Source organism: Pneumocystis jirovecii, assembly GCF_001477535.1.
Source record: "Pneumocystis jirovecii RU7 chromosome Unknown supercont1.6, whole genome shotgun sequence".
NCBI classification, from domain to species: Eukaryota; Fungi; Ascomycota; class Pneumocystomycetes; order Pneumocystales; family Pneumocystaceae; genus Pneumocystis; species Pneumocystis jirovecii.
In genome coordinates, this window is record NW_017264780.1 from 257,393 (window position 1) to 273,297 (window position 15,905).

General features: G+C 29.1%; 5 protein-coding genes across 5 annotated transcripts; 3 read left to right on the plus strand and 2 right to left on the minus strand.

Annotated features, from left to right (window-relative positions):
• Positions 1-150: 150 nt before the first annotated feature.
• On the minus strand, positions 151-1,127 carry T551_01547 (uncharacterized protein; the record flags this gene model as incomplete). Its single annotated transcript, XM_018373810.1, has 7 exons — positions 151-246; positions 294-473; positions 524-712; positions 756-785; positions 835-950; positions 993-1,061; positions 1,106-1,127. The coding sequence occupies 7 exons, from the start codon at positions 1,125-1,127 to the stop codon at positions 151-153; spliced, it is 702 nt and encodes a 233-aa protein (XP_018229985.1).
• A 180-nt stretch (positions 1,128-1,307) lies between these two features.
• On the minus strand, positions 1,308-5,975 carry T551_01548 (uncharacterized protein; the record flags this gene model as incomplete). Its single annotated transcript, XM_018373811.1, has 20 exons — positions 1,308-1,597; positions 1,645-1,793; positions 1,837-1,987; positions 2,033-2,078; positions 2,120-2,243; positions 2,291-2,523; positions 2,565-2,699; positions 2,743-2,825; positions 2,871-3,200; positions 3,244-3,403; positions 3,451-3,793; positions 3,837-3,947; positions 3,990-4,135; positions 4,182-4,528; positions 4,572-4,703; positions 4,743-4,809; positions 4,855-4,989; positions 5,035-5,385; positions 5,430-5,831; positions 5,877-5,975. 20 exons carry the CDS (start codon positions 5,973-5,975, stop codon positions 1,308-1,310), a joined length of 3,834 nt encoding a protein of 1,277 aa, XP_018229986.1.
• Positions 5,976-6,150: 175 nt separating this feature from the next.
• T551_01549 (elongator complex protein 3) lies at positions 6,151-8,168 on the plus strand (the record flags this gene model as incomplete). The annotated part of the gene is made up of 8 exons (XM_018373812.1): positions 6,151-6,467; positions 6,510-6,545; positions 6,588-6,875; positions 6,921-7,001; positions 7,046-7,220; positions 7,300-7,372; positions 7,421-8,062; positions 8,110-8,168. The coding sequence occupies 8 exons, from the start codon at positions 6,151-6,153 to the stop codon at positions 8,166-8,168; spliced, it is 1,671 nt and encodes a 556-aa protein (XP_018229987.1).
• A 418-nt stretch (positions 8,169-8,586) lies between these two features.
• Positions 8,587-12,869, plus strand: T551_01550 (uncharacterized protein; the record flags this gene model as incomplete). Its single annotated transcript, XM_018373813.1, has 9 exons — positions 8,587-8,649; positions 8,704-10,346; positions 10,391-10,697; positions 10,747-11,081; positions 11,127-11,310; positions 11,360-11,599; positions 11,641-12,177; positions 12,221-12,460; positions 12,510-12,869. 9 exons carry the CDS (start codon positions 8,587-8,589, stop codon positions 12,867-12,869), a joined length of 3,909 nt encoding a protein of 1,302 aa, XP_018229988.1.
• A 519-nt stretch (positions 12,870-13,388) lies between these two features.
• On the plus strand, positions 13,389-15,804 carry T551_01551 (protein kinase activating protein DPB11; the record flags this gene model as incomplete). The annotated part of the gene is made up of 10 exons (XM_018373814.1): positions 13,389-13,469; positions 13,518-13,625; positions 13,666-13,767; positions 13,809-14,375; positions 14,423-14,675; positions 14,717-14,797; positions 14,842-15,036; positions 15,087-15,160; positions 15,200-15,583; positions 15,628-15,804. The coding sequence occupies 10 exons, from the start codon at positions 13,389-13,391 to the stop codon at positions 15,802-15,804; spliced, it is 2,022 nt and encodes a 673-aa protein (XP_018229989.1).
• Positions 15,805-15,905: the final 101 nt, after the last annotated feature.

Sequence of the window (15,905 nt, forward strand, 5' to 3'; positions counted from 1 at the left end):
AAGCTATATACAGTTGATTAAATATAAACTATGAGATTACCCTATATTATTAAAATATACATATATTGCAATCAATTGCATGTCATTAATTATAAAAATATATTTCTCTATATGTTTTACATAAAAAAATGACTTCTAATTTTATAAATATTATTCATTTATATTCATTTCTTTAGATTCACAGTTTTGTATTATGTTTTGCAATCCTTGATATTTTAATAAGTCTGATGATGAATTTGTAGTGTTCTACTGTCTCTGTAAGAAAACGAAAACAGTATTAATAATTTTATTACATGAATTGTAGAGTTGTAATTTATATAAGATGGTTGTTTCAAGATATACATTTGGTCTAATTTGTCTGCTTTATCACCAATATTCGAAAATCTGTCCAGTCCTTGATAATATGGACTGATTCTATGACATTCTTGATTCATATTCATGGATGGAATCTGAATTTTCGGAATAAGATCCAACTTTGAAATACTTATTATCAAAAATTTATATCTTTTGAATAGTTTTATACCTTTTCTTTTGAAATAATATCTAATAAAAAATCAAACATATCTGACTTAGATATCGCATTTGCAATATCCGATTTTTGTAATACTCGTCTCTTATTCTCTTCTGCATAGATCCATGCACGCAATGTAAGCTCTGTAATAAAAATATTACACCCTTTTGCAAATAAAATTGTTGCTTCAGTAGATATCATCTGTATTATATTTAAGCAGAGAAAATTGCCTTTTTATTAATACTTTAACATCTTTGTCAGTTTTCATAAGCTTCTAACATTTTTAAACAAAATATAATTATATGTAGCACTAAAAAACTCACTCTTATCCTGGATAAAGGTATCTGATGTACTTTAAAATCATGATTATCTGTTTCTATTTCTTTTATTGTATTTTTCCAATAATTAATAAGAATATTTCTATTATGACCTACAAGGCCTGTATAAATTAATAAAATATTATTTTTCAGAGTTCTTTAACCCTGATAAACATTAAAAAATGAATCTAGTCTTTCTAAAGAAGCAGGGATTTCTGATGATGTGTTTGAATCTGTTTTTTAATCAAATTAATGTTTCTGAGTATTGTTTCATTACTTTCATGTATATCTTCTTTCATTATCATAAAAATACAATAAAAATGTTATTTGTCTTTATTTTTCATAATAAATAAACCTCCTTTACTATTATAAATAATACTTAAGAATAAATGATTTTATGTCGAAATAATCTTTATAATATTTTATTTAAATACACAAAAAAATACTATGCATTTTAAAAGAAAGAAATTACTTTTTTCTCAAAATTTTAATGCACTTTGTATCTCTTCATAACGTTTCTTCCGTTTAGTTGTATTTAAACATAAAAGTTTTCTAATCATTGAACTGATTTGGATAGAAATGGGTAAAAAGAGATACTTTTCAGAAAGCCATGTAACTGTATAGTTAAATATTGCCAGAGATATGATAATGAGACAAAAATCAGATCTTATATACGAAAGCTCAAGTATTTCATAGATCCAAGATGCTGGTTTACATAAAATAAGAGTCACTGTAATCAAAGAAACAACTATAAAGAAAACAAATATTCCTAAAATAATCAGTTTATTGTTAATCTAAAAAAAAGCATAATAATACTGTTGCGATAAATAGGTTGACGATATGGAGGTCCAATACTGAGTATAACCGCAATTAATATATATTGGTAGCAAGAAAATGTAAATAATGCGGAATTATCAGAGTTTGAAACATCAAAAAGATCAGACCGGGGCAATGGTTTTTCATACCTAATTATATTGTTAAAAAACTAAATTACATATTTTTACATACCAATCCTGTAAACGAACAAGATAATAAACAGTAAGTTGTAAAGATAACAATATAAAAATATTTCCCAAAAGTGATCCAATAATCTTATTAGAAACCAAACTTGCAGTTGGACGTTTCTTAACTAGTTTAGGATATGCTTCAGAGCGACCCACTATGAAATATTTAGAATTATTCAGTATTAAACAAATGTACTTACTGGATATAGCAATAGGAAGTACAAGCATCAAATCAATATACAGATACTAAACATATTAGCTATATTAAAAAAAAAAAATTAATATACTTGAAAATTACCAAGATTGGACGCAGATGAATACAGAATACTTGCAGAAATGAACTGTATAGCAGAATAAAGTGCCATATATTTAAAACAACTGAAACTAGTAACTAATGCAGCTCTACCCTCACTAACAAATTAATTACTAATTGTTAAACAGTATATAACATTACTAACCGAATAAGATCAAAAACACATGTAATATTAAACTTTTTGTCTGTAAAAGAGGAAACAATAGATGCTTCTGCATCCGAAAGAGAAATACCAATATTTGCTGCTCTTAATGCACCACAATCATTAGCACCATCCCCACAAAAACCTACACAATAATCCAACAATTGTAACTTTTCGACCAATGTATGCTTTTCATCTGGAGACATTCTGGCAAAAACCTGAGTTTTTACAAGCATCTAGACTAATAAGATCTCTAAACCCCTTATTCAATACTTACTTTCTCAAAAACATCATATGGAGAAAAATTAATCATCCATTTGAAGACGTCTCCAGTAATTGCCAAGAAATATTTTTCTGGAAAACAATTTTTATAATATGAAGGATCATTTGAATCAGATGGAATATATTGAGGCTAAACTCTAATTAGGACATAAAACAATATAAAATATAATTACCATCAATGTATCATTGTCTAATATCATTTCTGGACTTTCAGTGTTTTCCCATATCAACTTAGCATCAGGAGAATCAATGTTTCCTAGAAACAAATTAATATACAATAACTCATAAAAAACATAGAAACCTTGTATAGTTGCCATATATACTTGCACATCATGCTGTATTATATTACATCTTTTAGAAACACTTATAGATGTTAAAATATTATCACCAGTACACATAACACATCTTATATCAGCTTCTTTAAGTGTAGTTATAGTTTCAGAGGACGTAGGTTTGAGTTTATTTTCAAAAATAATAAAACCAACAAAGAATAAATCCTTTTCTACTTCTTCTCTTGTCATTTTTTGAGCTTTGATCCAAGTCATATCAGGTAGAACTTTCATAGCACATGCAATTACTCTAAAACCATGTCCCGTATAATATGAAATAACTTGATCATAATCTTCTGGCACTGAAATAACATTAAAAAAGTTTATAAACTAGTATTTTCTTACAGCTGCTAAGAAGACATACGTCTTTCATAATCTCTGGAGCACCTTTTAAATAAACTTGCATATCTGATGAACTAAATTCTTTAACTATAACACTCATTCTTCGTAAATGAGAAATAAATTCAAAAGTTTTTATAACACCAAGTTCGAATGAAGATATATTCTAAAACAATTAACTGTTGAACTCGAATAACATAATAAAGGAAATACTTCAAAATTCGAATCTTTAATATCATTGATTCGAAGATCTTTCTTAGGCTTAACAATAGAAGACACAATCTCTTGATTGAAATCATGAGCAGTATTCTGATCTTCAAAACTTTGAGAATCATCTTTAGATAGATATTCTTGATTTTCTTCAAATATCCATCCAGTAAAATCAAACATTTTTAGATCTAAAGGGTCACTAATTAAGTGGTTATTTAGAACTTTCAAAGAATGACAAGTTGCCATAGTATAAAGTATAGCATTGTCTCTATTATGAGGACTTATATCATTATAATTAGAGGCATAAAACGACAATGTTAAAGACTCTTTATGAATTTTTCCAAATCTAAAAATTTATTTAATTAATATATATAAATACAATTAGTTACCTATTATGAGGAGTATCTATAACCCTTACTCCAAAAACATCAAGACCATCTTCTGTTAGTGTCCCTGTTTTATCGAAGCACATAATGTCTACTGTTCCTGATATGTTTATTCTATTGAAATCAATATATGTTTTTGTATATTGAAATAAATACTTAGAAGGACTAGTGCAGTATATTTGGCGTTTTTTAAGTCTTGAAATTGCAAAATTAGCTCCAATTGCTAAAGTTGTCGGTAAAGCAGGAGGAACAACAATTGTAATTAGATCAAGTGATCTTACAATAATAAGTTTCCATGTAATCTAACGATTATTAATATTAATTTTAAAAAAAAAATAAAATTTGTACCCCCATTTCAACAAATCTTAATACATTGACAATAAAGCCACAAATAGCAACCATAGCCATAAAAGCTACAAAACGCATAGAATCTTGGTAAAATTTGAAACTAGTGCTTTTTTGAAAAAGTATAGATCTCATTAAACTTCCTTTTGAAGTATTAAACCCTGTTTTTACAACCATAGCTAAAGCAGGTGCTTGCTGATCTTTAGAAAATGGCTTTCGAACTCTAATAATTTTAGTCCCACAAAAAAGATAATGTTTGTGCAATTCTTTAGGAACTTCAGTTTCAACTTGATTAAGTAATTCTACAGCGCTTTTAGAAGCAAATATTTTGGAAATAGGAATAGATTCGCCTATTTTATTAAATATTTTTAAATACAAATTAAAAAAATTTACCTGTTAATGAACTTTCATTTATTATGCAATCACCTGTTAATAATATAGAACTACATGGGACAATACTCAAATTTGGATCAGATATGTCAAAAATATCTCCTGGAACTAGTTCAGAAGACAAAGTAGTAACCCCTTTAATGTTAGTAAATTTTAACAAACTGGAGTAAATACAAACTCCATCTCGCAAAACACGGACATCTGATATATATCTAGACATTATACGAAGCAACCGTATATTCTAAAAAACATTATGTTTGTTTTCATAGGATATTAAAAAAAATACCTTTTTGGTATTTATTAAAGAAATAATAATATTCATGGCTGAAATAGCAAGAATACACGATGCATAGTAATAGTATGTGTCAGAAAACCATAATATAATAGAAAATATTTGAAAAATATAAAAATAATGAAGAATCTATATAGTTATAAGCAACTCACTATTTAGTTTATTATTATATACTTCATCTATTAATAATCTAATAACTGACTTTTCTTGTATATCCATCTGATTTTTCCCAAATATAACTTCTCTGTCATCTCTTGCACGAGTACTTAATCCTTTAGAAATATCTTCAATTGGCAACATAAATAGAGGATCTTTCCAACTATAAGTAGGTATAAATTTTTGTTCTTTTGGATAATAAATAAAACGAAGATATCGATAATCAATATATGTGAAAGGAGTTGTTTCAGAACTCTCATTTTTAGTCTGAAAGTCATATGGATTTTGAAAGCCTTCATAAATAGTAAATATAAGCTCACCACGGTCTTCTTTTTTAATTTTAAGTACATCAATTTCTTTATATTTATCCTTATGCTGTTATTTTTTTGGTTTTAATCAACTTTGAAACTTACTTTAATAACAACCCAATTGCATGTGCTTAAAGGCGATGGTTTCAAAGTAAATGACACCTTCCACTGAGGCACCCACAAGAAAATCAAATATACAAAACCTCCTGTTATTATACACAATAAATAATATAAAAATTGATATGGTTTATTAATAATAAACCCAGAAATCGTAATATAATTATCATCATCAAGCTTTATCTCCTGAAAATACTTTTGTTTTTCACAACTAGGCAGTGAAGATGTCAAATCTTTATATTTCTGCTTAATCAAAGGATCTTTTGAACGATTTTCTATAAACTTGCTTGAAGATGTATCTGATATAGCTGATTGAGAATAAGAATGAAAACTATTTTTTACATTTTTCTCTGAATAAACTTTCTGATCTCTTATTGTTTTATTCTTTTTCTAAAAACATTTTTATAAAAAAATACTTATTAATATTTTTCTTACTTTTTCAAAAATCCGAGTTAAACAATCCATTTTTGAACAAACTTTTGGAAATATATTATTTTTTTTAAAAAAATTTACTTTTTCTGATTTAATCCCCATCTATTTTTTAAATTTTTCTTATTTCTTTTAATTTTTTCTATTTTTTTTGATCAGTTTATTTGCTTTAAAAAAGCCAAAATTGGCCTTTTTCGTATTTCAGACGAAAATGAGTAATAAAAAATAATTTTTAAAATTAAAAAATAATATAGAAAAAATCCTTTCAGATTACTTAAATATGTCTTTAAATCTATTATTTGTAGAAAGATCTGCTACAGAATGCTCAGAAACGGAGCGGATAGTTAAAGCATGTGGAGAAATTGCTTCTGAACTTATTCGTACATATGAATCTGGGAAATATAGAGATATAAATCTGAATGCGATTAAGCAGAATGTTTGTAGAAAATATAGGCTTTCTATTCAGCCTCGTTTGGTGGATATAATTGCAGCTATTCCGGATTTTTATAAGCCATATTTGCTTCCAAAATTAAAAGCAAAGCCAGTTCGTACAGCAAGTGGAGTAGCACCTATAGCAGTGATGTCTAAACCTCACAGGTGAGGTTTTCAATGTGCTTTTTCGTTTTTTTGATTGAAAAGATGTCCACACATCGCTATGACGGGAAATATTTGCGTGTACAAAGATACAATCCTAAAAAATGTCTGATCTTGGAATAGATATTGTCCAGGAGGACCAGATTCTGATTTTGAGTACTCATCTCAGTCATATACAGGTTATGAACCTACGAGTATGAGGGCTATTCGTGCAAGATATGATCCATATGAGCAGGCTCGTGGACGGATTGAGCAGTTGAGGTCATTGGGGCATGCAGTTGATAAAGTAGAGTATATTATTATGGGAGGAACGTTTATGTCTTTACCGGATACATATAGGGATTGGTTTATTGCATCATTGCATAATGCATTATCTGGTTATACTACACATAACGTAGATGAAGCAGTCAAGTTGTATTTGTATTATATAATATGAGTGGTTAATTCGAAAATTAGGTTTTCGGAGAAGTCAAAAACAAAATGTATAGGTATTACTATTGAAACGAGGCCAGATTATTGTTTGGATCAGCACCTTAAGTTTGATTTGATTTATTTTTGAATAATTGTGACAACTTTTATAGCTCGATGTTGCGTTATGGTTGCACTCGACTTGAGATTGGTGTTCAAAGTGTTTATGAAGATGTGGCGCGAGATACAAATCGAGGACATACTGTTAAAGCAGTATGTGAAACATTTTGTTTGGCAAAAGATGCCGGATTTAAAATAGTATCTCATATGATGCCGGATCTTCCAAATGTAGGAATAGAGAGGGATCTTTACCAATTTAAGGCATATAAATTAGATCTAAAATGACTTTATCTGATACTTTCTACAGGAATATTTTGAAAATCCAGCATTTAGAACAGACGGATTAAAAATATATCCAACATTGGTAATCCGAGGTACAGGTAACTGCACTATTATCTTTGAAATTAAGGACTTTATTCATGATAAAGGTTTATATGAACTCTGGCGTACTGGCCGATATAAGAATTATACACCCAGCGTCCTTGTTGATTTGATAGCTAACATTCTTGCCATGGTTCCTCCATGGACCCGTATTTACCGAATCCAACGTGATATTCCAATGCCCCTTGTTTCTTCCGGCGTTGAAAACGGCAATCTTCGGGAACTTGCACTGAGTCGTATGAAGCACCTTGGATGGGCCTGTAGAGATATTCGTACACGGGAGGTAGGCATGCAAGAAATTCATCATAAAGTTCGTCCAGAACAAATTGAATTTTTACGGAGAGATTACACTGCCAACGGTGGTTGGGAAACATTTTTAAGTTATGAAGATCCAACACAAGATATTTTAATAGGCTTACTCCGTCTTCGTCGTTGTTCTCCTCAAACTACTTTTCGTTCTGAATTACTTGCTTGTCCAACATCAATTGTACGAGAGCTACATGTATATGGCAGTGCTGTACCAATTCATGATAAAGATCCTAAAAAATTTCAACACCAGGGCTTTGGAATGCTTCTCATGGAACAAGCAGAGAGAATTGCAAAATATGAACATTTAAGCCACAAAATCGCCGTCATCTCAGGTGTTGGTGTCCGAGCATATTATCGTCGTCTTGGTTATTTTTCTGATGGTATTTTTTTTTGATAACAAAAAACATGTGCTGATAAATATCTATAGGTCCTTATATGTCAAAATTTCTTAATGATCAACATCCAAAACTACAGAAATGTATTTAGAGAATATGTATATATATAATATCCACATGAAGTACTTTTTTTGTTTTATCTTTCTCATTCTTGTTCTTTACTATATTCCATATACCATTTGCTTATTGTTTCTGGGTGCCATGGCATCCATGTACACATGTGTCCCGTTTCCATGGTTGCGCACGGTGATTTCCATTGCGGACGATTAACGATTGTCTCAATATCAAAATGCAAGAATGACATACATAAATAAAAAAAAGTAAATTGTGCAGTAAATTCAAATAAAAAACTATATTTACTCTTTATTTGAGCTTAGAAGAGTTATTTTCTTAGTGTATTAGTAGATTAATATAGGAGTTTCAAAAGAATTTTTAATTTCTACGGGTGGATCACGGTTGGAAGTGTTTGTGCAAAAAAAGAGTATAGAACAGATATAAATAGGTCTAAAATGGATGAAGTAGCACATATACCTTTAGGACTTACTCGTGAAAACATTCAGTCCATGTATTGGGTGCGTTAGTTGTTTTTTTTTGCGATATATATACGATATAGCTAATATACATAGCGCTGGCAGATGCTCCGTAATCAGGGTGCAGTAGAAGCGACTAATGCAGAGTTTTCTCAACTTTCTATTATTCTTAAAGCGATTCAACAAGCACAATATCATCGCCATCAAAATATGAAGCAAGGATCTTTAGTCAAAACAGAGAATGTAGAAACTGCACCTAGAGAGGCATTAGCTAAGACATTTCAGGCAGTACAGGCACCTCATGTAGCACATGTTGTCAAGGAAGAAGAAAAGAATGGAGGAGACCAGGCGATATTTACTTCAGAGCAGCTAACAACGTTGCGAAATCAAATTTTAGCATTTAAATTGATTTCTAAGAATTTACCAGTCCCTGCAAACATTCAACAAGCAATATTTGTAAAAAAACCACCGTCCTCTACACTCCCACAAGGAGAATTAGAATGGCTGATGCGACAAGAACGACGAGAATCAGAAGGAACATTGAAAGAAAAAAATTTAGAAACACCAATCATACCAGAAGAGGAGGGTGCTTCGACTCTTTCAGAATCGCCGCATGCAGAAGGAAGTAATTTATCTCTTTTGAGCTCTTCGTTTTCTATGGCCCATCAAGAAAAATTACATCAACGTGTACTGGTACCGAGTATGATGCCATCTGGTATTGATCCTAAAAAAATTTATAATGAAAGGAAACTTGCGGTTGCCCATCGTATAGCTAATCGGATTTCTGAATTAGAACGTCTGCCTAGTACTCTTGAAGATATATATGTTACAAATACGAGAAAAAAGACTCATAATTTCAAAGATTTGAATACCTCAAATAGGCTTAAATTAAAAGCTTTAATTGAACTTAAATCATTGAGGTTACTTGATAAACAAAGGATGTTACGTGATGAGATTATATATTCTATGACTCACTTTAATACATTGACAGCATCATCCGATAGAGCAGCATTTAGGAGGATGAAGAAAAGATCATTGAAGGAATGTCGTCTTACAGAGGCATTAGAAAGACAACATAGAACGAATAGAGAGCAGATACAGAAACAAAAACAAGTGAGCTATCTACAAGGCATATGTTCACATGGTTATGATGTTATACAAAAACAAAAGGCCTTGCAAGCAAAGGTCTTTAAGCTTGGTCGATCAGTGCTTGCATATCATTCGTATATTGAAAAAGAAGAGTCTAGACGGTTGGAGCGAACGGCAAAACAACGTTTACAAGCACTTAAAGCAGATGATGAAGAAGCATACCTTAAACTACTTGATCAAGCAAAAGATACACGTATTACACATTTATTGAAACAAACAAATGCTTATCTTGATTCTCTTGCTCAAGCTGTTAAAGTTCAACAAAATGAGTTTGGTACAGAAGAACATAATTTACCTGAGGATAAGGAAAATGAGGAAGATGATGATGATAAAAAAGCTGATTACTATAATGTTGCTCATAGAATAAAAGAAGCAATTATTGAACAACCATCACTATTATTAGGTGGTAATTTAAAAGAATATCAACTTAAAGGGCTTCAGTGGATGGTATCTTTATATAATAATAGACTTAATGGAATTCTTGCCGATGAGATGGGTCTTGGAAAAACTATTCAAACAATATCCCTTATTACGTTTCTAATAGAGAAAAAAAGACAGAATGGTCCTTTTTTAATTATTGTTCCTCTATCGTATGTTTTAATTTTTAAATTTTGTTTTTTAATTGAAATTATAGAACCTTAACAAATTGGACTTTAGAATTTGAAAAATGGGCGCCCTCTGTTTCAAAAATTGTTTATAAAGGGCCACCGCTTGTTCGAAAGCATATTCAACATCAAATTCGACAAGGAAATTTTCAAGTTCTTTTAACAACATATGAATATGTTATAAAAGATAGACCAGTGCTTGGAAAAATTAAATGGGTTTATATGATTGTTGATGAAGGTCATCGTATGAAAAATACTCAGTCTAAGCTTAGTTACACGTTAACTACATATTATTCGTCGAAATATCGCTTAATTCTTACAGGTACGCCTTTACAGGTATGCATTTAATCTTTTTTAAAAATAAAAAATAATGAATAAATTGTAGAATAATCTTCCTGAATTGTGGGCTCTTTTGAATTTTGTTTTACCAAAGATTTTTAATTCAGTAAAAAGTTTTGATGAGTGGTTTAATACGCCATTTGCGAATACAGGTGGTCAAGATAAGATTGAATTATCCGAGGAAGAATCTATTTTAGTTATTCGTAGATTGCATAAAGTTCTGCGACCATTTTTATTAAGACGTCTTAAAAAAGATGTTGAATCTGAATTACCCGATAAAGTTGAAAAAGTTATTAAATGCCAATTTTCTGCTCTTCAAAGTAAATTGTATTCTCAAATGAGGAGAAATGGAATGCTATATGTTAATTCTGGAGAAAAAGGGTAATTTTTAAGAATATCCCTAGTACATAAATCTTATATTTTTAGTCGTAAAGGTTTGCAAAATATTGTAATGCAGCTTCGGAAAATTTGCAATCATCCATATGTTTTTGAAGAAGTTGAAAATATTGTTAATCCGGAAAAAGTTAGTGACGATAATCTTTGGAGAGTTTCAGGAAAATTCGATCTTTTAGATAGAATTTTGCCAAAATTTTTTAGAACAGGACATAGAGTATTTTAAAAATTTAAACTTTATTATTTTTTTGTTAAATGTCTATTAGGTATTGATTTTTTTTCAAATGACTACTATTATGAATATTATGGAAGATTATTTACATTTTAAAGGATATAAGTATTTGCGATTAGATGGGTCTACTAAAGCAGATGATCGTTCGGCAGCAATGAGGGAATTTAATCATGAAGAATCAGATATTTTCATATTTTTATTAAGTACTCGTGCAGGTGGTTTAGGACTTAATTTACAGAGCGCTGATACTGTTATAATCTTTGATTCCGACTGGGTAATACTAATTAGTGTTTTGATCATATTCTAATGAAATAGAATCCTCATCAAGATCTTCAAGCTCAAGATCGTGCACATCGTATAGGACAAACAAAAGAAGTACGAATATTACGACTTATTACTGAAAAATCGGTTGAAGAAAATATTCTGGCAAGAGCTCAGTACAAACTTGATATTGATGGAAAAGTTATTCAAGCAGGGAAATTTGATAATAAATCCACTGCAGAAGAAAGAGAAGCTTTTTTAAGATCTTTATTGGAAACAGAAAACGATGATAATGCAGATGGTGGAGAAGAAAATGAAGCATTTGATGATGATGAATTAAATGAAATAATTGCTCGTAATGATGAAGAATTATCGATTTTTCGAGAAATGGATGAAAAATTACGATTAGAATCTCCATATGGTCCTGGAAAAAAGCTAGAGCGTCTAATGTCTGAGGAAGAACTTCCTGAAGTCTATAGAAGGGATGATTTTACTGAACCTGAAGAAGTAATATCTGCAACGGGTAGAGGTGCCCGTGAACGTGTTCAAATTCATTATGATGATGATCTTACAGAAGAACAATGGCTAGAGGTTCATTCATTTAATTATTAAAATTCCAAATTAATATTTTTAGACTATTGATCCAGGTGAACTTACTCCTGAAGAAATAGTTCGAAATAGATCTGAAAAGGCAACAAAACGCCAAGAAAATAAACTAAAAAAACACAAATTGTTATCTAATTCATCAAATGGTTCTTCTGGGGTAGAAATGAATAAACGTAAACGTAATAGATTGAATAAAACAAATTCTAATAATTCTAACAATGATGAACGACGGAAACGTCAAAAAGTTTCTTCAATTTCTAGAGAAAAAGTAAGTTTTATGTTTTCATAACTTATTTTGCTAATTTTACTGTACTCAGAAAAATAGAAACAAAAATTCAGTTGATTCTTTAAGCTCGGAGGAATCTATAATTCTAAAGGATGTATTTTTAAAATGCTACAATGCTGTTGTTTCTTCTATAAATCCTGAAACAAATCATTCTAGGGCTGAAATGTTTTTGGAGTTGCCTAATAAACGAATTTATCCGGACTATTATATATTAATAAAAAATCCTATTGCTTTGAATAAGATAAAAAAACGAATCGATCATTCTTATTATAATTCATTAGACGATTTTAAGGCAGATTTTTACCAAATGTTCGAAAATGCACGAACATATAATGAAGAAGGGTCTATGATATATGATGATGCTAATGCTTTAGAGGCAAGTTGTATTTAAGTTGTATGTTATTTTTGACATTTAAAAGGGTGAATTAAATCGTAGTATTGAAAAATTTGGATCTGAGCTTATGGATAAAATTTCAAAAAAAACATCTGTCTTATCTAAGAATACATTGAATCATACTGATAATTTAGAAAGTACGTATTTAGTTGTGAAATTATTTTATTTTAATGTCATTTTCAGCGCAAAATACTGTAACAGAAACTTCAAAATCTAGCGATACTTCTGAATAAAATAACAAACGAATTAATGAATGATTAAACTTGAGTCTTATATTAATATTCACTTGTATAAATTTTATAAGAATTTTTTTATGTTTATATTTAAAAACTCAGGCTTTTAAAGCCACGTAACCATGTTTTTTGTATCTTAAGTTCCTTTAAGATCGATAACTTAATATTCGATCTTCAAAAATTAAGTAAAATTCATATTTAAGTATTTAAACAGCTTTAAGCTATGCAATTCTTTTAATATCTTTTTCAAAACCTGTATGAATATATAAATCTTTTTTTAAAGATGTCAGAACAGCTTAATGATGGATTAAAACCTCTTTGTGGTATTGTTGTATGTTGCACGTCAATTCCATCTGAAATTAAAGTATTTTTGTTAGTTTCTAGTTGGTTTGAGTTCTCACATGTTGTTTAGACAGACTTGGCTTTAAAAGCATCGAAATTAGGTGCAATTTATACGCAAGACTTGACGTCTCAAGTTACACATTTGATCGCAGGAAAATTAAATACAATGAAATATAAAGTAAATTTTAATGGAAATTTGACTTTTTCTAAAGATACAGTATGTTGCAATGCACCGAGTAGATATGAAGATTATGCATGTTGGTTGGATTTTTGATATTTATGAACAATGGCTGAATGGTGATGATATTGATTTTCTAGAAGTAGAAACAGTTATTACAAATTTTGTTTCTAACATAAGAAGTTTGAAAAAAAGCATATTTTACCTCCTTTTTATAATTTGTTAATTTGTGTAACAAATATACCTGCAGAACAAAGATCAGAAATAGAAGAAAAGATTACTTGTTTTGGGGGGAAATATACACCAGATTTAACAAAAGATACTACACATTTGATAGCCACAGATGCATCTGGGAGGAAGTATGAATTCGGCATTAAATGGGGTATCAAAGTGATTAGACCTGAATGGTTTTGGCAAAGTATTGAACGAGGAGCATGTTTAGAAGAGCATTTTTTTAGTCTTGATATGGCTCCTGAAGAATTAGGAAAAGGTTCATGGTTTCCAATGCAAGAAAATGAAAAAGATGAAGATCAACAAATGTTTGTAAAAAAAAAAATAAAAAAAATCAAACTTGATCTTAGCCAAGTTTGGAATAATATAGTAAATGAAAATCATAAATATGAAAACGATCTTCCTAAAAAAATTGATAATTTAACACCTATTAATATGATTCAAGATACCGAAAATAATGAATTAAATGGCATGTTCTTCGGATTATATTTTTATGCATGGGCCTTTGATAGTAGAAAAGTATTTTCTAGATATTATAATATTAAATGTACTAATATTATGAAAAGACGAAAATTCTTGAAAATATAATTAAATCGCATGATGGATTATGGTGTAAAACAATTCACGATTTCCCAGATACTTCTATTCACATATATATAATTGTTTCTCATGATCTTCCAAAATTTAAGTTTCCGGATATATCTAAAGGTTGTTTCGTTACTGAGTGGTGGATTGAAAGATGTTTACATAATAAAAAATTCATTGAGCCATCAGAACATCTTCTTTGTAGGCCTTTACTTTGCAGTTTTCCATTAGAAGGTTGTTAGTTTAGTTCTTGTCTTTTTTTAATTTTATATTAGGTATGCAGGATCTTTCAATATGTCTTACAGGATTTTCTGGAGTAGATTTGTTGCATATTAGTAAACTTATTGTTCTTTTAGGTATATTTTCTTGAAATTATTTTATAAAAAAATAAATATAATAGGTTCAAAATATTATGAAAGTCTTAATAATAAAAGAAATTTGCTTATTTATAATAGTAAATCAAAAAAAAGCAGGAAATATATAAAAGCAAAAGATTGGAATATAAAAATAGTAACCGAAGATTGGTTATGGGAAATTATAAAACAAGGGAGACTTATTGATTTAAATGAATGGGAAAAAAAGAATCAAGTTAAAGGTTATGAAAATAACATATATGTTCTTATTAAAACTAAATATTTAATATAGAAATTAATAATTCCTCTAATTCTACACCTAAAACATTAACTAAAGTTACTTTATATTTTCATAATATAAAAGAGGTAACGTACTTAAATAATTATATTTTTATAATTTTTTAGAGTTATATGAATGAAATATTTTTATTAGCAGAAAAATTAGGTATTAGGATATCCACAGAGTTAAATAATTCTGTAACTCATGTAATTTCTGATGAACCTTTATTAAATATTAATCAAAAAACAAACATGACTGATGCAAAATACAAAATCATATCTTCTAAATGGCTTTTGGCATGTCAAAATCAATTAAAGTTTGGCGACTTTGATTTTCATAATATACTGGATTCTAATGAGACACCCAAGAACTTTGATTGCGGAAATTTATCTATGCAAAGAAAACACGAAACACAAATTACAAACATAAATTATCCAATAGATCTATTAAAAAAAGACGTTGTTTTGGAAAAAAGAAAAATAAAAGAAAAAATCAAAGGAAGATCAACTGTAAGTATAATGATATCAATAATACTAAGATTTAATTTCAAAAGAGTTTATCAATTATATCTACAAATATTCCTATAATTAACTATATGTCAAAAAATAGTCCTGAAGTATTTAACGATGATAAGCAGAATAAATCTATTCAATCTGAATATGTAAAATACCAAGACATTGATGCTTTATGTGAAAAAAAACAACTGTTAGAAAAACTTAGTAAAATATAGTCTTTTAAATAATATAATATTTTATGTTTTAAAAGGATACTCAAATGCTATATTTTTGATATATAACATTGCAAAAAAAGTGTAAATATATTAAGAATAAA